At 44.1% G+C, this 21,102-nt stretch overlaps 1 protein-coding gene across 1 annotated transcript in view; it reads right to left on the bottom strand.

Annotated features, from left to right (window-relative positions):
- The window catches only part of ABLIM2 (actin binding LIM protein family member 2), a 309,478-nt gene extending 299,866 nt beyond the window's left edge, over nt 1-9,612 (bottom strand). The window contains 1 exon segment of the mRNA XM_030191153.1: nt 9,475-9,612. Within this exon segment, the coding sequence (XP_030047013.1) occupies nt 9,475-9,490 (16 nt within the window). The 5' untranslated portion in view covers nt 9,491-9,612.
- Nucleotides 9,613-21,102: the final 11,490 nt, after the last annotated feature.

Genomic DNA, 21,102 nt, shown 5'->3' with positions numbered 1-21,102 from the left:
CTGGACGTTACGGAAGACATCTTAAAACTGCTGACTGATGATGCAGAAAGAGAACAGATCTGGACAGGAGAGCAAGACCACTGACAACTGCAACAGCTAAGGAGCCTCAGAACAAAGGGACCAACACAGCCAAAGCAGAAAAGTGTCAAAGCAGCCGGAGGAATTAGAAGAAGTAGCTGATGAGATAGCTATAATAGATAAGGGTGCAGCACAGCAGGAAGAAAGAAAAGATAGGAGCAGAAAGAAGAAAACAGGTGGAGCAAATGAAGAAGGATACGAATAATGTACCACAGACCAGGAAGCAGAGGGAAGAGAAGTCAAAAGAAAGAACAGGAGACAGAGTTAGGGATTCAGCTCTGGGCAGGGTGGAGGGCCCAAGAAAGGGAAAGACTACCTCTTAAACTTGATACCAAAGTTAAAAACATGATAAGTGATACTGTCGGAGTGGGTATCCTACGTTTACCCATCCTATTCCCAGTGGCGGACTCGTATGATCCTGCTGTTGAGAGTCGAAAGGATGGGGGTGCATGACTTTAACTCTGGACCTGGTCTGCGGTTTCTAGATACTTGGCACCCATTGCTAGACACACTGACCCCAGCAGCCAGGAGTAGGTTGCTGAACATATGATAGTTCCCAGGCAATGCATAAGAAAAGGGAGGGGAAGGGTTTGTAAAGGGAGGGAGGGAATTTGGTAAATTGGGGGGGGAGGGGGGAAGAGAAGGGTGGTAGGGGGCTGTTTGGGGAGGTAGGGGAATTTATTAACATCTGTATTAAGTTGTGGACATGGTTGATGTTCTTTACTCCTGTTATGATATGGACTTACAAATCTGAGTGTATAACTATCGCTTAGTATTTTTATGTCTTACAGGATAACTTGTCTTTAATAAAAAAAGATAAATCATAAAAACATGATAAGTAAAGCCAACAAGGCAATAATCTGCATAAAGAAACTATCTTTAGATATCATAGAAGATAAAATGGATACAAAATTGTGCAGCAGAAATCTTTACTGAGAGAATCCTACCAACAAGGATGTATGGCAAGAAGAAAAAAGAGAAAGACAACCTCCTTGGACAAAACAGATAGAAGGAAAAATAAACTCACTGCACATAGCGATGTCTCTGATGGACAAGTACCTCAAAGGATCAAGATCACCAAAAGTAATAGGAAAAAAATTCAAAATATTCAGTTGAAACTTGAGGGCCCTAAAGGCTAGATTCTATATATGGCACCTGAAAAATCTGCACAGTAAAAAAAAAAATACACCTAGGCATATTCTCTAAAGTATGCCTACATTTTATAGAATAGGCTTAAATTTTCATTAGGTATATAGAATACGCCGAGCACCTCTCCACATGACCAAATTTGGTCACGTCCATTTAGGCCATGTTTTACTTGGCATAAATCCTGACACCTAAATTAGACGCAGAGTGGATGCATTCTATAATAATGCACATAGATTTTAGAAACACCCAGGAATTGCAGCTCATCTGCATATCCTTACAGCCTTCTCCGGGGTGACACCCAGGTCCACTCCGATCCACTCAGGGCCTCTGCTCTAGGTGGGGCATTTTTCTCTTTACATCTAATCTTCTTCCCAGTTGCTAAAGTACCTCAGTCGTTTATGGCCCCTATTAACATTCTCTTCCTAGCCTTGTCCTTTCCTAATCTTTTCCCTCACCCCCTACCTCTCTCCGCTACAGGAACTCACTGCCCATCCATCGACTTCATCACCTCACCTTCTCTCCTACCCTCTTCCTCCCTCTTGGCTTTTAATCTCCGTCTCTTTCTTCCCTACATTTTGCCTTCCCCATTCCACCTAAATACCTCTCGCCTTCGACGCCTTCGTGGCCAAACCTCTCCTACTCTCCTCCGCTCTCTTTTACTCCTTCTCTTACTCTCAGCCGGTGACATCAATCCCAATCCTGGCCCTCCTCACCAACTATTATCCCAACTCTACAGATCTCACCGCGACCTCTCTAACCTCATCTCTATTCCTCTACTCCCCTCCTCTTCTCTGCCCTTCTCTTGCGCCCTATGGAATGCCCGCTGTATCTGTAACAAACTCCCCTATATCCAGGACCTCTTTATCTCGTGTCACATCCATCTGCTCGCCATAACAGAAACCTGGCTCTGCCCTGATGACTCTGCTTCAGTCGCAGCCCTCTGCCATGGCGGTTATCTTTTTTCACATACTCCTCGCCCTGCTAGTCGCGGGGGCGGTGTTGGACTACTTCTATCTCCCTCCTCCAGATTTCAACCCCTTCTTCCACCTCAATCTCACTGTTTTTCCTCCTTTGAAGTCCACTCTATCCGCCTTTTCTCTCCTCTGTCTCTTCGAATAGCGGTCATTTATCGTCCCCCTGATAAGTCCCTTTCATCCTTTCTCAGTGACTTTGATGCCTGGCTTGCCTTCTTCCATGATCCTTCCTCCCCCTCTCTCATCCTTGGTGACTTTAATATTCCTGCTAATGATCCTTCTAACTCTTATATTTCCAAGTTACTTATTTCCAAGTTACTCACTTTAACATCCTCCTTTAATCTCCAACTATGCTCCACCTCCCCCACTCATCAAAATGGTCACTGTCTTGATCTCATCTTCTCCTCCAACTGTTCACCCTCTAGTTTCCTTGCCTCTGATCTTCCCCTCTCTGATCACCATCTTATAACTTTCACCCTTAAATCTCCTCCCTCCCAGTCCCGTCCTATCTTATCTAATTTATCTAGGAATCTTCACGATATCGACCCTTCATTTCTATCCTCCCATGTTTCAAACCTCCTCTCTACTGTGGCACCATCCACGTCTGTCAACGAGGCTGTTTCTTACAACAATACTCTATCCTCTGCCTTAGACACTCTTGCACCTTTGATGACCCGCCCTATAAGGCGTACAAAACCCCAACCTTGGCTGACTTCTAATATCCGTTACCTACATTCCTGTACCCGCTCCGCCGAACGCCTCTGGCAGAAATCTCGGGCCCTTGCTGATTTCTTACACTTTAAGTTCATGCTGACCTCCTTCCAATCTGCTCTTTTATGCGCCAAACAGGATTATTATATCCAACTGACCAACTCTCTTGCTCTAACCCTCGACTTCTGTTCACCACATTGAACTCTCTCCTCAAGGTGCCCCCCTCCCCCAACTCCCCTACTACTACTACTACTATTTAGCATTTCTATAGCGCTACAAGGCGTACGCAGCGCTGCACAAACATAGAAGAAAGACAGTCCCTGCTCAAAGAGCTTACAATCTAATAGACAAAAAAAAAGTAAGCAAATCAAATCAATTAATGTGTACAGGAAGGAGGAGAGGAGGGTAGGTGGAGGCGAGTGGTTACAAGTGGTTACGAGTCAAAAGCAATGTTAAATAGGTGGGCTTTCAGTCTAGATTTAAAGGTGGCCAAGGATGGGGCAAGATGTAGGGGCTCATGAAGTTTATTCCAGGCGTAGGGTGCAGCAAGACAGAAGGCGCGAAGTCTGGAGTTGGCAGTAGTGGAGAAGGGAACAGATAAAAAGGATTTATCCATGGAGCGGAGTGCACAGGAAGGGGTGTAGGGTAGGATGAGTGTGGAAAGATACTGGGGAGCAGCAGAGTGAGTACATTTATAGGTTAGTAGAAGAAGTTTGAACAGGATGCGAAAACGGATAGGGAGCCAGTGAAGCGACTTGAGGAAAGGGGTAGTATGAGTAAAGCGACCCTGGCGGAAGACGAGACGGGCAGCAGAGTTTTGAACCGATTGGAGAGGAGAGAGGTGACTAAGTGGGAGGCCAGCAAGAAGCAGATTGCAGTAGTCTAAACGAGAGGTGACAAGGGTGTGGATGAGGGTTTTGGTAGAGTGCTCAGAAAGGACCAGCCCATTTCACAACCACAACTATGCCCCCTTTTCAACTATGTGACTTGGAATTTACACGCACCATGTTATAGGTTATGTGCGTACATCCTAATGCCAATTTGTGCTAATTGCTTGTTAACATCCAATTAAAAGTGCTGATTAGCTAGTTAACCAATTAAGTTATATGCATTGTTGTAGAATATGCTTTGATATCTATGCAGAAATTAAGGCATAATACATAGAATTTGGGGGTAAATATCGTACTTTGATATGTCTCTTCTCTGTTTTCTTTATATTTCCACAGGTTGTATGCTTCTGCTTTCCATTCAATTCATTTCTGGCGCATATGAATCTTCTATGCCATTCTATAAAGCTGCAGTAAGCGCTAGAGTGTGCTTACCGCAAGCTTAAATGGCACTGCCTTGGGACACGCTTAGGTGTCTCGTGATAGTTTTGGAATTGGCATGTGCTTCCCACACACTAAAAAAATAGATTTTATTTTTTACCACAAGCGGTGTGTTTGGAGGTGGAGAGTAGAAGTGCTCTGTGCCAGGGGCCAGACTTCGGCGGGAGGGGTCCAGAGCCCGAGGTGAGGAGGCACAATTTAGTCCCCCCTGGCGCTGCCGAACCCCCCCCCCCCCCCGCCGCCGACCCTCTCGACCCCCCTCCCGCCGCCAACCCTCCCCACCACCGCCTACCTTTTCTGCCGGGGACCCCAACCCCCGCCAGCAGAGGTCCTTTTCTTCCTTTGTTCTGCTTCTGAGTCTGATGTGTGCAGGACATCAGACTCACAGAAACAGAACGAAGGAAGAAGAGGACCTCAGCTGGCGGGGGTTGTGGTCCCCCGCCAGCAAAGGTAGGTGACGGCGGGTTGGCGGTGGAATGAGGGTCGTCGGCGGGGGGGGGGGGGGGGGTTGAGGGCCAAATCTATGGGGGCCCAGGCCCCCGTGGCCTCAAGTAGCTACGCCCCTGTTAGTGCATGGCCAATAATGGATAATTCTTAATTGCAGCCATTTTATGGATGCACTAAAAGTGGCCTCAGTGTGCAGAAACCCCACACACTAAAAACAGCACAGGCCACTTTTTAGTGCAGCTTGGTAAAAGGGCCCCGAAGTTACTTCACAAAAGTACACTTTGGAAGATTAACCTTTTGGGGCAAAGTCCACTTTGCTTGAAAATGCAAAACCATGCGAAGTAACTCATTAATCAAAACAAATACTGAAAACAAGGGTGTAAAAAAGGCTTTGTAGGTCATTTTTCTTGAGCTGACTCAGAAGAAAAATGGGCCGATTTGTGCTGCAATTGCAGCACAAAATTAAGGGGATCACCGACCCAGTTCAGAGATCCCCCTGGACATCCTTTCCCAGAGGGACCTACGCTGCCTGGTAGACCAGTGGGCCCCATGCCTCCTAGCCCAATGCCCCCCAGCTTTGATGCAGGGGCATTTTGTTATGAAACCCCCTCCTCCCAAAGCCCTCACCCCCAAATCCCCACCCTTTCCATAAGTAGGGCCTGGCCCAGCCTACACCTGCCCTCCCTGGACCCTTCTGTCAACTGGGATTGGATTGCAGAGTGTGAGGAGGGAACTAGAGAAGTGATGGATGCCCCTATAATCAGCTGGCAAAAAGGCATTAATAGGTTCTTAAAAGAATCAGAGCTCAGATTCTTACTGCCCCCCACCCAAGATTTGGATTAGTAAAGCAATAATTATGACACCCCACCCCCTCCAAGAATGATCCTGTAAAAACACATAGCTGGACATCATACTCTTAAATATTCATTTAAAGTTTAATATTAAATTTTGGTGTCATCTCGTTAACAGCTACAAAACTTCCCACCAATGCTAACTACCCGGTACATTATAAAATAATAATATATTTCCTGCTCCTATGTAAATCCCACTAGTCTGAGAACTTCAATATATTCCTCTATAGGATTCACAGCAAGCGTGTGATCACAGCATTGATGTCTTAGCTTACACTGCAGGAATCTGCCTATTCCTGTTTGTAGGCCTGACTCCCCTCCCCCAACAAGAGGGAAGTTAGTTTAATGCTGTCAACTGGATCCAGATTCGCAGGACAGGGTTGATCCAGTCCTGGGTTTACCCTGTTGCATGCAGGGACTTGTAGTTGAGATTTCTCCATTGCATTCCCTAAGAAAACTTGATCAATTAACAGTAAACTTGCTTAGAAGAAAACTGGAGAACATTATGTGGACACATTAATGCGATGGATGGCGGTTTGACTCCTAAAGAAGTGTACCGTGAAACAGAAGCGCTCCGTTGAGTACTATCTATCTACTTATCATTTCTATAAACCAAAGAGAGCCATACTGATATCAAGATAAATGTCCTTGTGTTGCTATTTTCCTGAAGTTGGACAATATACATGCATCACTAAAAAAAAAATTGTTTGAAAAAAAGAAAAACAGAAATTAAGAAAAAATGAGTAACATAAAAATGATTAAAAAGGAAGATTTCTGAAGACTAATGAGGCAGTTTGTCACGCATAAGTAGTTGAAAATACAAGACAGCTGGCTGAGCATCTGAAGTCTTTTTCCTCCATAAATTTCAATTTGTCAGGTCAACTGGGGTAGGAGTAACTTGCACCATTATTAGATTGAATATTCACTAAGAAAAGCAAGACTATGTCCCACCATGCAATGGGGTAAACCTCAGACTGGATCAACCGTGTCTAGCAAATCTGGATCCAACTGGCAGCCTTAAATTAGTATCACACTTGTGTGGTTTGAAAGCGGACTTAGAGGCAGATGCAGCAACCAAACGTAAAAAAATCTAAATCGTTAAAGTCCCTAACGATTTTAAAATAACGAAAAATGCACCAAAAAAAAAAGTCACACATGCTGAGATCGGTATTGAAACGTACAATGTATCAAAGAATCACAATACACATCGTTAATCGGCCCCCAAATCATGCGCAGAGCAGCCAAGCGTTATGTTAGCTGCTCTGCGCATGCCACAAACAGTCAAAACACAGTCAAATCACAAGCACATGGCTCCCAAATCAAAACAAAAATTTAAAAAAAAGGGTCCGGAGGGGGCAAGGGCGCTCATCAGGAGCGTCCTGTACGGACGGCCTTGCCCCCCCCCCCCCCGCTGCTCCCCACTTTCCGCCGCTCCCCCCACCCCGAAAAAGCAAAATTCAAGCAGCCCCTGCCCCCCTCCCTTCCTCACTACTCTCTCACCTCAGCTCCGCCTCCCGACATCCTCCGACGTCAGACAGGGGCGGGCCCAGCAGGAGAAAGACGCGCCATCGAAGCTGGGCGAAGGCAGGCATCAGCTTTCTTCTTGCCCGTGCAGCGCCTTCGGACAGAGGAGAGAGGCGCTGCACGGGCCCGGTAAGAGGGAGGGGGCCCGATGGAGGAGGGGAATGGCGGCGACGACCCCAAAAGGGGCGGGGCACAAAACGGAGGATGTCGGGAGGCGGAGCTGAGGTGAGAGAGTAGTGAGGAAGGGAGGGGGCAGGGGCTGCTTGAATTTTGCTTTTTCGGGGTGGGGGGAGCGGCGGAAAGTGGGGAGCAGCGGGGGGGGGGGGGGCAAGGCCGTCCGTACAGGACGCTCCTGATGAGCGCCCTTGCCCCCTCCCGATCCTTTTTTTATTTTTATTTATTTATGTGTTTTCTGACGTCCTTTGGACCAATCACAGCGCTTTTAGCTCTGCTAATGCGCTGGGATTGGCTCAAAGTTTATTTTTTCACTTAATGATTTTTCCTGGCACAGAGCTGTCCTAACGAGTGGTCCAGACCTCTCGTTAGATTTCCTGCCTTTTTCCTGCGTAAAGGCAATCGGAAAAGGTTAGTGCATGTCGTTTCAATGGGGTTTTCACACTAATTGCTCATCTCCATTCCGTTTTCGTTAGCTGCTGGCTTCCTCGGTAAAAGCCCTTTGATGCATGCAACGGATCAAATTTTCCTCGTTGGAGAGTCATTAAAGGCTCATTTAGCTTTAGTGCATCTGCCTCTTAGTACTTGCTGGAGTTAGAAGGAGGTCTGCCAGACTTATAAACCTGTGTTGTGATAAACTGGGTCCCAACACACAGAAGCAGGAGAGTAACATACCAAGGGAGGAGCAGACACAGGAAGATAAGGGGGCGGGGGACGGCGGTAGCGGCCTGAGTAGGGTGGAGGGGGCAAGATGGGGGAGGGGCTGTGACTACAGAGGCCCTGCCACAAGCCCAGCTCTGTCTCTCAGTGGCCCTGCTCTCATGCTGCAGATTCTGTGACTCCAAATTATTGCGTCTTAGATAGTGTTTTGCTCTGGGTATAGCACACAAGAACTGCTTTCTCTCAACTAAACACCACTCATCTAACTGTTTTAGTAAGCTGTATAATTTAGCAAGCTGTGAGGTTTACTTTAACCAGATATTCAGACAAATGATAGATTTAAGTTGGCACTTTGGCATATAGGCAAAGTTAAATAGATATCCTCTTAATTAATATGATCTGGGTCAACTGGTAAAGTTTAATTGGAAAGGACTACCGGTTGAAAAATTCAACCTGTCCCCAGCCTCCCTCCAACTCCTCCTGTCTTTAATTAGATAACTTTGGACAGATGTTTGAGCTGTCCAGACAAACATTATCCATTTCCTGCCCCCCCCCCCCAAATTTAAAAATGGTGATTTATATGGTTAAACTTTCAAAGTTGACTGAATAAATTAGTATCATTCCCTCTATTTTTTCTTGTGTGGTGTCTGGGTCTTAACCCTGTGGGCTCTGAAGCTTCTGCTTCTCTTACTGAGAACCCCCTACCATGTTCTGTGGCATGCAAGCTGGTATCCTACCGAAGGGCGGAGGGGAGAGAGTATTCTGAAGAATGCTGCTGAATATGAAATATTTAAAACAATATGAATGTAAGCAGTTTAGCTTCTTTTACAAATAAATGTGTTGCTAGTACCAAATAAATTCTGTTTTTAATGTAGTACTGTATATAACTGAAAAACATTATATTGCCAAGGGGGTTGAAAAGGGGTGCCTGACTGGAAAAAGTCCTCAACTTTTCAAAAGTCCACCAAATACTGTTTTATTTTTAGATAGCAAATTTAAAGCAAATTACTTAATACTCATAATTACATTGCAGCAGCCCTAAGCCTTTTTATAATGCAGTAACCAATTCATTCCATTACAAGCTGAAATCCAATCTTCTTAATGCAATAATATGATATTTTCTCCTCCTTTTGCATATGGCAATCACTACAGGAGTCTTTTTAAAAAAAAAGAAGCATGAATCTAAAAAATCTGCAGGCACTTTCTGCTTAAGGACTCTACATCAGTTTTCAAAAGGAAATCTTTTCCATTTAAGGCTGACTCAAGCAAAATACAAGCACTAGTTTGCACCTATCATTTACATAAATATTTTTTCCCATGAAATCCATGTAAGTAAGCATCTCTAAGTACTCTCTCTGTCCCAATCTCACCACGGGGAATGCAATCCTGCTAGGTGTGTACACTTACCTGCTTATGTGTTGGGCAGTTTTCAAAAATCAAAAGCCCCGTTTTTACACCTAAATCCCTTTTTTTTTTTACATGCAGAAATGTCTTTAAATACTGCTTTCTTATGCTATTTCACCAATTCTTATGCACATTTTGCAAAGGGAGGTCCAGGTCTCTAATTCCTACATCTACCTGTTTCTTCAGGCATTCCAGCAGCAGTGTTCACACAAAATCCCAAAAAATCCTGGCAGGCATTATGCAGCTCCCGCTATGTAGATTCTGTTAGATACTGTACCATTCAAGAAGGATGCAAGGCAAATGAGTGCAAAAACACTACAGGAGCCTGGCAACACTGAAGCAAGGTTCTGTCACTCCTCATGCCCCCTAAACCTACCTGTTTCTTCAGGCATTCCAGCAGCTGTTCACACAAAATCCCAAAAAATCCTGGCAGGCATTATGCAGCTCCCGCTATGTAGATTCTGTTAGATACTGTACCATTCAAGAAGGATGCAAGGCAAATGAGTGCAAAAACACTACAGGAGCCTGGCAACACTGAAGCAAGGTTCTGCCACTCCTCATCCCCCCCCCCACCCCCCCCCCCCCGCCTTACACCTCGCTCTTCTGAAAGGAAATATGCAAAGGCTCATATGACTCCCATAGCTCTCCACATCATCAGAGGAGCTGAGCTGCCGCTGCCATCATTTAAAAATAGAACTCTCCATCTTCTCACATTCTCAGGGAATCCAGGGCGAGGCTACTAGGAACAAACACATGCATAACTGCTCCGGGTGCCATTCATACCACAGTCAGACTTAAGATCTGTGGTGGCCAGTTGGTTTCATGTTTCAGGGCAGACTGATCCAGTCCTGGTTTTACCCATCAGATGTCTGGACTTATAGTTCAGTGCTCCTGAGGTTTTCTGAGAAATGGAGGCATATGTATTTTATTTATTTATTAGGATTTATTTACTGCCTTTTTGAAGGAATTCACTAAAGGCAGTTTACAGTAAGAATAGATCAAACATGAGCAACAGACAATTTGAGTAGTAAAAATATTCAAATAACAATACAAAGTCGACACAATAGGTAATAATGTAATTGATAGTGAAGGGTATAAGCAAAGATGGAACATATAGATAGGTAAGAGAGTAAGAAGAGTTAGAAAGTAAGGTGATTAATTTAGAAGTTGCACATGAGGTCAGAGAGGTGGTTAAATTTTATCTCAGCTAGGGTAGTAGTGTGCTAAAACCAGGATCCTCCTGAGAATAAGATGGAGCCAGTGAACTATCCTAGGGGTATAGTTATCAAAATGCCCTAACATGCATTGTTAGTTAATAGCCCCCGTTGAAATGAATGGCTCCTGTTGACTGGTGAATTAAGAATTCCCTCCACAGCAGTTAGAATCAGCTTTCCTATGGCTGCCCTACACCAGCATTCAGCACATGGGCAAAAACTGAGCACGTTCTGGGTGCCGGGGTGGGCGGCTCTGGAAAACTGCCACTGAGTGCAAACTGCACTGGTGGGAATTCCGAGGGTCACCAAGGAGGTCTTCAGCAGGTGGGCCTTAGAGATCCTCACCCGTTCAGGTATGTAATATTGTAAGTTGTGTGCGGGGGGAGGCTGCAGAGAAGACATTGAGCCCACCTATTTTGCCTGTCAGCCCAGCCAAAATTTGAGGTCTGCCTAGGACAGTGGCGTATCTATCGGGGGCCTTGGAAGCCTGGGCCCCCAAATTGGATCTGGGGCCCCTGATTTGGCTGGCGAGGGCGAAGTGGGCACGCATGCTCATTTTCACCAAAACCGAGCATGCACACGATGTGAGGGGAAGCAGGGCAGGCAATGTGCAGAGAACAGCACTGGAGAAAGGCTTCAGGTGGCGGGGGTTGGGGATCCCCGCCAGCCAAAGTATGTGGTGTCGTGGTGGGGCCATGGCTGCGGCAGGGACACGGACCAAACTGTACCCCCACTTTGGGCTCCAGAACCCCTCAAACGTTGAGGTCTGGCTACGTCCCTGGACTAGGACACTGATATTAACCAGATACAGAAAGGGTGCACTACTGCTGGGTGGGACTGAGCCCAAAGCTCATCTCTGGTTATGCCACTGCTATGCTACTACTACTACTTATCATTTCTATAGCGCTACTAGATGTACGCAGCGCTGTACACTTGAACATGAAGAGACAGTCCCTGCTCGATAGAGCTTACAATCTAATTAGGAAAGACAAACAGGACAAACAAGAGATAAGGGAATATTAAAGTGAGGATGATAAAATAAGGATTCTGAACAAGCGAGTACAGGTTAGGAGTTAAAAGCGTTGTTATAGAACTGCCCCAGAAAAACTAAAGAAACTGTGGTCATAATTAATCCATGGACATTTATACCTACTCAGGAGCAGGTGTAAATATTTGTGTGTAATGTGTGTGTCAATGTGTATATCAGGACTCCACCTGTGATCAGGTCAAAACCCATTCCTGAACATATCAACACCAAGTCACGTACAAGTATGTAGGGAGAAATTTTATAAGGCATGTTATGCATTCTCCTTCCCTTTCACCTATCATATCCTTGTCTACCTTCCCTATTCTAGTTCATTACGTTCTTTTCACATGTCCTTTGTAATGCCTTTCATAATGTAAGTAGTTATGATCATCACAATTTATAATACTGTTCCTACATTTCCTTGTTTTTACTGTATTCTTTACCATGTAAGATGCTTTCTTTTACTATGTAAGCCGCACTGGACCTGCTGTATGTGGGAAAGAGCGGGGTACAAATGTAATAAATAAATAAATAAAATACTTGCCTATATATATGAATACTTGCAAGTTGTCAGGAGTGGAAGAGTAGCCTAGTGGTCAGTGCAGTGGCTTGAGAACTGGGTTCAATTCCCACTACAGCTCCTTGACAAATCACTTAACCCTCCATCGCCTCAGGTACAAAATAAGTACCTGTATATAATATGTAAACTGTTTTGATTGTAACCACAGAAAGGCAGTATACCAAATCCCATCTCCTTTCCCTACAGTACACTTATAAGGTTCAAGATGGAACTCTCAGCAACACCAGCCTGGCAAATAAAAGCCATTTTATTACATATTCAGCCCCCCCCCCCCCCCTTTCAGTATCTTCTCTGATTTAAGCTAATAACACAGAAATTACATAGCTGCCACAAGAATAATTATGCTGGGAAAAGTTGGGAGGAGCTTCATAATTTGATAGACAAGAGGCCCCTGGTGCCAACAGGCCTGAAATGCTGACAGCTTATAGTCTTGCCTAGGTCTGAATAGACTGCAAGTAGACAACAGGCTGCTAGCAGCAGGCTGTCTTTATCTATTTTTAACAATGAGCTAACTGTGTGTGGGAGGTAGATGGTATATCCTCTTTGAGGCTCTCACCTTCAGCCTTGCTCCACACCATCTCACGCTTACAAATTAGGGAATATAATATGATCAGATTTGTTGATAACCTACAAAGGTTCTCAGTAAAAATGCATTAAAGGAAGCTAGTAAGCAAATAGTTTGAATTTGATGAACCTCTGGTCTGAGGGAAAAATGAGAATAATTCACCCCCAAAGGTTTGGGTTTCTGCTCTGCAAATGAGATCACAGGATGGAGTGATGATCTTAAGGTGGCAGAAAAGGCAATAGTGAAAGCTAGGATGCTTGAATGCATATTGAGAGGAATGTACAGCAAGAACAAGGAGGTGATGATGCCTTTGTATAAGTCTCTGATGAGGACTAATTTAGAGCACTGTGTACAATTCTGGAGACTGCACCTCAAAAAGGTATAAACAGGATGAAGTCCATCCAGAGGGCAGCTGGTAAAATGGTCAGTGGTCTAATAAAGCAAATGGGAACAGACTTACAGATCTCAATATGTATACTTTGGAAAAATGGTGGGAGAGGGGAGATATGATAGAGACATTTAAATACCTATGCAGTAGGGGTGTAGCCAGACTTCGGCGGGAGGGGGGTCCAGAGCACGAGGTGAGGGAGCATTTTAGCCCCCCCTCCGGCACCGCCGACCCCCCCTCCCCGCATTGCCGCCACCCCCCCGATGCCGCCACCACCACCACCAACAACTTTGACCCCCCGCCTGCCGACGACCCTCTCAACCCCCCCTCCTGCCGCCTACCTTTGCTAGCAGGGGGACCCCAACCCCCCGCCAGCCGAGGTCCTCTTCTTCCTTCGTCCTGCAGGACGTCAGACTCAGAAACAGAACGAAGGAAGAAGAGGACCTCGGCTGGCGGGGGTTGGGGTCCCCCGCCAGCAAAAGTAGGTGACGGCGGCGGGGGGTTGGTGGTGGGAGGGGGGGTCGAGAGGGTCGTTGGCAGGGGGTCCCAGGACCATCAAAGGGGGAAAACCAGGGCAAAAGTGCAGCAGTTTTTGCAGTGCAACAGACTTAAATCTACGAATGTCCCTTGGTCTCGTGCATTACATTTTATACCAAGGCTTCACAAACGTCTGCTGATGCCCACAGCCAGTTGGTTTTCCCAGATATCCACAACGGTTATGTATAACATTCATTCACATACAGCGGAGACCCAGAATGTGCAAATCTATCTCCTGTATATTCATTTGACTATCCTGAGAGCTTGACTAGCTGGGGGTCACCAGGACAGATCTAGGAACCCCTGTTCTAGGCCATTCACTCCTCCCCACGCTATTTGCATACACTGTCAGAATTAGCCAATGGGGATTTGAAAAACACTATATGTTAAGGAGATTATTTTACAATGGCAGCATGGTATCTACATATTTGTTTAACTGGAGGTATGGAAGGAAGCCTTTGTTGCAGCACAGTAAAGGTAGTAAACAAATATTGGCCATTTTCAGTTTGCCAATACCCATCTCTCACATGAAAGAGCAGCAATGCCTAAGCAAATTGCAGCAGTAAAACAAAATATATTCAGTTATAAAACATGTGTATGAAATATTGTCATCTCATTCAGGCCCAGATGATCAAAAGTGAATGCAGGCGCTGGAGGCCACTAGCGCCAGACTAGCGTCCGCATTTACACTGCACCCATGATCAAAGGGCGTGCGGCAAGAGAGTGCAGGAACACCACAGAGCTCATTTATCTGTTATCAGAGACTAGGAAGGCTAACAAACTGGGCAACACAATAATAATGGGTGATTTCAATTACCCCGATATTAACTGGGTAAATGTAAAATCAGGACGTACTAGGGAGGTAAAATTCCTTGACAAAACCAGGGATTGCTTTATGAAGCAGCTGGTACAGGAGCCAACAAGAGAAGGAAAAATTCTAGACCTAGTCCTTAGTGGAGTGCATGATCTGGTGCAGGAGGTAATGGTGCTGGGGCCGCTTGATAACAGTGATCACAATATGATCAGATTTGATATCAGCTTTGGAGTAAGTACATAGGAAATCCAATACGTTAGCATTTAACTTAAGGAGACTATGATAAAATGAGAAGAACGGTGAAAAAAAAACTTAGGCAACTGTGAAGGTCAAAAACTTACATGAGGCGCAGATGCAGTTCAAAAATACCATCCTGGAAGCCCAGGCCAAATATAATCCATGTATTAAAAACGGAGGAAGGAAAACTAAACGACAGGTGAAGGAAGCTAATAGAGCTAAAAGAAAATCCTTCAGAAAATGGAAGAAGAATCTGACTGAAAATAATAAGAAACAGCATAAGGAATGACAAGTCAAATGTAAAGCACTGATAAGGAAGGTAAAGAGAGACTTTGAAAAAAAGATTGCATTGGAGGCAAAAACAGATAGTAAAATATTTTTAGATACATTAAAAGCAAGAAGCCAGCAAAAGAATTGATTGGACCACTAGATGACCGAGGGGTAAAGGGGGCACTCATGGAAGGCAAAGCCATAGCAGAGAGATTAAATGAATTCTTTGCTTTGGTCTTCACCAAGGGAGATTTCGGAGAGATACCGGTGTCAGAAATGGTATTCAAAGCTGACGAGTCAGAGAAACTGAATGAAATCTCTATAAACCTGTATAATGGCACAATTTGACAAATTGAAGAATAGCAAATCTCCTGGACCGGATGGTATTCATCCCAGAGTACTGATAGAATTGAAAAATGAACTTGTGGAACTATTGTTAGTAATATGTAATTTATCTTTAAAGTCAAGCATGGTACCGAAAGATTGGAGGGTGGGAAATGTAATGCTGATTTTTAAAAAAGGTTCCAGAGAAGATCTGGGAAATTATAGACGGTGAGCCTGACGTCGGTGTCGGGCAAAATGGTAGAGACTATTATAAAGAACAAAATTACAAGGCATATTCAAAAGCATTGATTGATGAGACAAAGCCAACATGGATTTAGTGATGGGAAATCTTGCCTCACCGATCTATTACATTTCTTTGAAGGGGTGAATAAACATGTGGATTAAGGTAAGCCAAAGTGTATCTGGATTTTCAAAAGGTGTTTGACAAAGTACCTCATGAAAGACTCCAGAGGAAATTGGAGAATCATAGGACAGGAGGTATTGTCTTATTGTGGATTAAAAACTGGTTAAAAGATAGAAAACAGAGAGTAGGGTTAAATGGCCAGTATTCTCCATGGAGAAGAGTAGATAGTGGGGTTCCCCAGGGGTCTGTGCTAGGACCACTGCTTTTTAACATATTTATAAATGATCTGGAGATGGGAGTAACTAGTGAGGTAATCAAATTTGCTGATGATACAAAGTTATTCAATCGCAAGAGAATTGTGAAAAACTACAAGAGGACCTTACGAGACTGGGAGACTGGGCATCTAAATGGTGGATTACGTTTCATGTGAGCAAGTGCAAAGTGATGCATGTGGGAAAGAGGAAACCGAATTATAAGTATGTAATGCAAGGTTCCACGTTAGGAGTCACCCACCAGGAAAGGGATTTAGGCGTCATCGTTGATGATACGCTGAAACCCTTTGCTCAGTGTGTTGCTGTCTAGTACACCACCTTGAGTGAATTCTTTCAAAAAGGCAGTAAATAAATCCTAATAAATAAATAAGTAAATAAATAAAATATAAGGAAGACACTCCCAGCGCATCCCAGGATGCACTGGGCAGTGCATGGTGCCGCCATTTTGTAGGCGGCGCTGGAAGAGGAGGGAGTACTGCTCCCTCCTCCTACAACAAGGTATAGAGAGGCGGGAGTGGACTGCTAGACCACCAGGGTGGGTGGGTTTTGCAGCCCACTTGTTCCATGGGGGATTTCATTTTGGGCATGGGGGTAGGGGGCTGAAGGTCCACCAGACCTCCAGCCCCCATGCCCTTGTGTCACGGGGGCAGTGGGATAGAGGTCCGATGGACCTCCAGCTCCCCCCCCCCCCCCCCCCCCCCCCGTCACTGTTCTGGGGGGTGGGAGCTCCTGTGTTTGACAGATACGGGCTTTTAACAGTCTGGACCTGTCAAAGTGCGGGAGGATTGTGCCTAAGTGCATGCTCGTGCACTCTCCTCCTGCATTTTTGCCAGATGATCAATGCTAATAATGCGCTTAAATTTCCATGTTATTAGTGTTGATCATTGCTGTTCCAGCGCTACGTGTAGAGCGCTGTTTCAGAACAGTGTGGGGAATTAATCATCATCCTGTCAGAGAATCATTTTAGCCCATCCTCTAAAGTCTCTTCCATACTAAACAACTACACTCTTTCTAGGGATGAAAATGCTGTGGAGATGCCTGGAGGGATGTTGTTTTTCAATCATTGTGCAATGGCGACATCTTGTGGCCATATTTAAGCTCTATGATTTCAAGGATCCAGAAGAAACCCTGATGCAGGACCCACCATTAAACCAGTCGCTGTAGGAGTAGGATATAAAGAAGATCTACAATTCCTAGTGCTGGATCCCGGCTCTGGTTCTGATGGAGGTGGAACAGCCAGTTCCCTCCCCTCTCAAGAAAGTCTTTGCAATATGGCAGTAATTTTTAAATGCAACTGTAATGGTAATATAACATGAATAAAAGTTTACAAAAAGAAAACAGAGAATTTTAAGTAGGATGATTCAGATAACTGTAAATGAATTCATGATACATTTGTTCTATTTAGTGATATTATTGGATTGTATATAATTTTGAAAGCCCGGCATCAACAACAAAAAAGCAGAAATTTTTACCAAAGTGTGGCAGTTATGCATATAGGACTAGATTCTATATATGGCACCTGAAAAATCAGCAATGAAAATATTTCCACCTAGCCATATTCTGTAAACCACACCTAGATTTAGGAACAGTGTACGCTTAGCTGCGTTATAGAATATGTCTAGCAGCCATGTCAGCACCTAACTCTAGGCGCGTCCAAGTTAAACTTGGTATAAACACCAGCACTTAAGTTAAGCACAGAGCAGGTGTATTCTATAACCCTTCATGTAGATTTTCAGAACAATGCCCATGGCCATGCCCCCTTTAAGGCAGCACACTTTACAGAATACACTTAGCAATTAGTGTCAATAATTGCTTGTTAAGTGGCAATTATTGGTGCTGACTGACTTGTTAAGTAATTAAATTGCACATGCAAATCCAGAATATGACCAGATTTGCGTGTGCAATTTCGGTCACGCTATATAGATTCCGGGGATAACTTCTTTCAGTAACATAACCTATCACATTTTAATTCTCAGAAGGTAGGTCAGTGCCTGCTCTCATCTTATGTAATTTCAAATGAAATACTTATTACATTCAAGTTATTGAGTGTAAGCCAAAATGTGTGTCTAGTTATCTTCTGTTTACAATACATGGCTCCTGTGGCTAAAAAGAAGCCCAAATGAAAGAGGCAGGTGGTGCAAAATCAATTATTTAAAACAGTACAGACTTAATAGAAAAGAAAGGTAAATATGCACTTAGCAATTGAGATAATGTATGGCAGATGTGTAGCAACTTTCCCTCCAATAATGCTTAAGTTTTGCAGGATAAATGTGCTTCCTCTTCTTCCAATTTGGTCTGAGCTCCCTTGAGTCTAGATGTGGCACATTTTCTTTCCATGTTGTTTACCAGTATACGAGTATTTTATATTTCTGTAAACTCGTGCATGGATACACTTCAGTCACATTCCTGTTTATAATAAATGAAGGTATCCACCCATCCAATGCCTGTCAAAGTTTTAGCTACATGGATTGAATACCGTGCTCAGGGGGCAACCATTCTGACCAGTTCAAAATAAGCAAGCTTCTTCTCCAGTACCTGGTGATGCTCCACTTCTATACCACAGATGGGTCGTGAACCAATGAAAAGATTTGGCGAATCATGGGATGTTAGCCTATGTGAAAAGAGTCGCCACCGGTGGTTCATACTATGGTTGATTAATGGTTTGTGAAACTACAAATGGAACAGTCAAGTTTTCATATTAAGTATTTATAAATTGATATCAGGCATTGGGTTACATTTGGTAGTTTACTATGGGCCCTTTTTACAAAGTGGCGGTAAGCCCAAAACTTACCGCTCGCTAAAAAAGAAGTACTGCCAGGCTACAGCAGCCCGGTGGTAGTTCCCACTCCCAGTGCACCATCGTGTCCGGCGCTACAAAAAAATATTTATTTTTGTAGTGCCGCATGCTGCCTGGTTACCGCCAGGTTAGTGCGGGAGCCCTCAGTGGGTGGCAGTAAGGGATCCCCTCAAAATGGCTACGTGACAAGTGCTTCACTTGCAGCATGGCCATTTTTTTTTAAAGAAAGACCTACCTTTTACCCGCTGAGGTAAAAAGGGACCTCGGCACGCATCAAAAACACATGCCGACGCTAACGCAGGCCCCCTTTTGCCGCAGCTTGGTAACAGGGGCCCTATATGCCCCAGCTGTTAGAAAAATATTATCCACAACTAAATTAATATTGATTTAAAACAAAAAGTAGAGGGAAACATCTGCACATGAGCTGGAATGTTATGTGCACAGATATTGCCATCACAAAAATTTCAGTGCATAAAATTTGTCTTATGCACACAGTTAACATTGCTCTTTGATGTTTAAAATTGCTCGGCCGAAGAGGCAAGTCTGGTTGACTTAAGGGAACATTCCTAGGAACAGCCAGAGGGCCAAACATGACTCATATCAGCACTGGTCCCCGATCGACCTGAGTATAATTCTTTAAATTGTAAAAAAAAAATTTTTGAAGATTCGAATTTTTGATAGTTTAAGTTTTTGAAGTTACTAATGCTTGTGAAAAAACATAGTAGCTTACTGGATCGATGAGGAGGTGAGTGCATCAAGGGGGTCTTGAAGGTTTGAAAATAATATAGCTTTAAGTGGCACCACTAAGGTCCTATAAAGCTTGAGAATGTAATAAATACCTAGGATGTTCTTTTACATTTTCAGTTTTGACATAAAAGAAAGATCGCCTGAATTTTGTTGAAATTGGCCCTGTTTTAGATGGGTTTGTACACAGAATAACATTCCAGCACATGCTCAGAAACAAACAGCCCTGTTTACTAAGCTGCGCTAAGGGCATGCTAGCGTTTTCAGCACATGCTAATCAGCATGCACTAAATGTTAAAGACACTCATAGAAATATATGGGTGTCTTTAGTGTTTAGCACACGCAAATTTTAGCATGCACTAAAAATGCTAGCATGCCTTAGTAAACGGCCAAATATTTTCTGTTCAGACCTGTGTGCAGAACCGTCACCTCCCCTGTGCTTTTGTAAAAGTTGCAGGTACTGTTATGCTCACAGCAAAAAAAGAAGAAACAGTCATTAAATCCTCACAGATGCTACTACAGAAGAAGGAGCCAGCCCTTCTACATCTCCTCAAACCTTGCGTTCAAATTCTTGCATTGTGCTTCCCTTAAAGTCTTCTGCATAATTCTTTGCTTCGGGGTGAAATAGCTAATAGTCTCATTATCACTGATTTTAATATGCTCTATGCTGGTGTCTAACAAAAGGTTTGAACAGAATTATCTTCTGTGCAAACCCCTTTTCTGCAATGTGCACCTAGAAAATTATGTGCACAGACAGTGCTAATCACGTGCTTCCCTCTGTGTTTTCTGCATGGACCCTAATGTCTGGGCTCTGTATTCCTGGCAATTCTTCTCTGTGATAAAGCAAGTCAAGAGAGAACGCTGGGCTACAGAGTACAGAGGATACAAGTGTAATACTTCTATCTGTAACTCAATTTATTTTTCTGCATCCCTGGGCAATATCAATATTATTATCTTGGATCATGTGGCGTTAGTGTTATTGTTCCAGAAGCGTTCAAACCCCTAGAGGATTCATTGTACATTATTAAACAGCAACATGGATCTAATCATGGAGAAAGAATCTCAGAAAGGACTTCATGCCACAGAACAAAAACAGACAACAGTTTCAACATTGTGCAGGAGAGGGATATTGGATTTCCTATTCAGTGCAGAATCTGCTGATTCATGGAGCAAAGTGGAGGGTCTTTCAGTTCTGAAAGCGAAGGAATGTGGCTAAAAGAAGATGGACAGCTGTTGCATATAGGGTACACAGAGCAGCTTTGCTTACAGATGATAATTAATAAAAAGGTTTTCTTATATTTCCCTGTCTGTGACAGGATCCTTTTTCAGACTCAAGGACCTAAGAAAGTTTAACTTCTTAGTACAGCATCAGGAATAACTGCTTCGGGAAATGGAGGGATATACTCACCCCAATATTCAGCCGGCAACAGGTAATGGGGGCTGTGCTCCTGCACCCAAAGACCCCCACTGGACCACCAGGAAGACAGGTAGGCCTGCGGGAGGGGCATATCTAAACTTCAGGAGGGGGTGGGGTGTGGGCAAGGGAGGGAATTAGGAAATCGCAGCAGGGGTAGGAGGGAGGGGATATTAGATAGGTCAGGGGGGGATAGGGAAGGTTTTATTTTTAAAAAATAGTTATGTGGGTGCTTTTGAGCTGTCCTAAAAAAGG

This window comes from Microcaecilia unicolor, chromosome 2 (assembly GCF_901765095.1).
Source record: "Microcaecilia unicolor chromosome 2, aMicUni1.1, whole genome shotgun sequence".
NCBI classification, from domain to species: Eukaryota; Metazoa; Chordata; class Amphibia; order Gymnophiona; family Siphonopidae; genus Microcaecilia; species Microcaecilia unicolor.
This window is presented reverse-complemented; position numbering and strand designations above follow the sequence as displayed.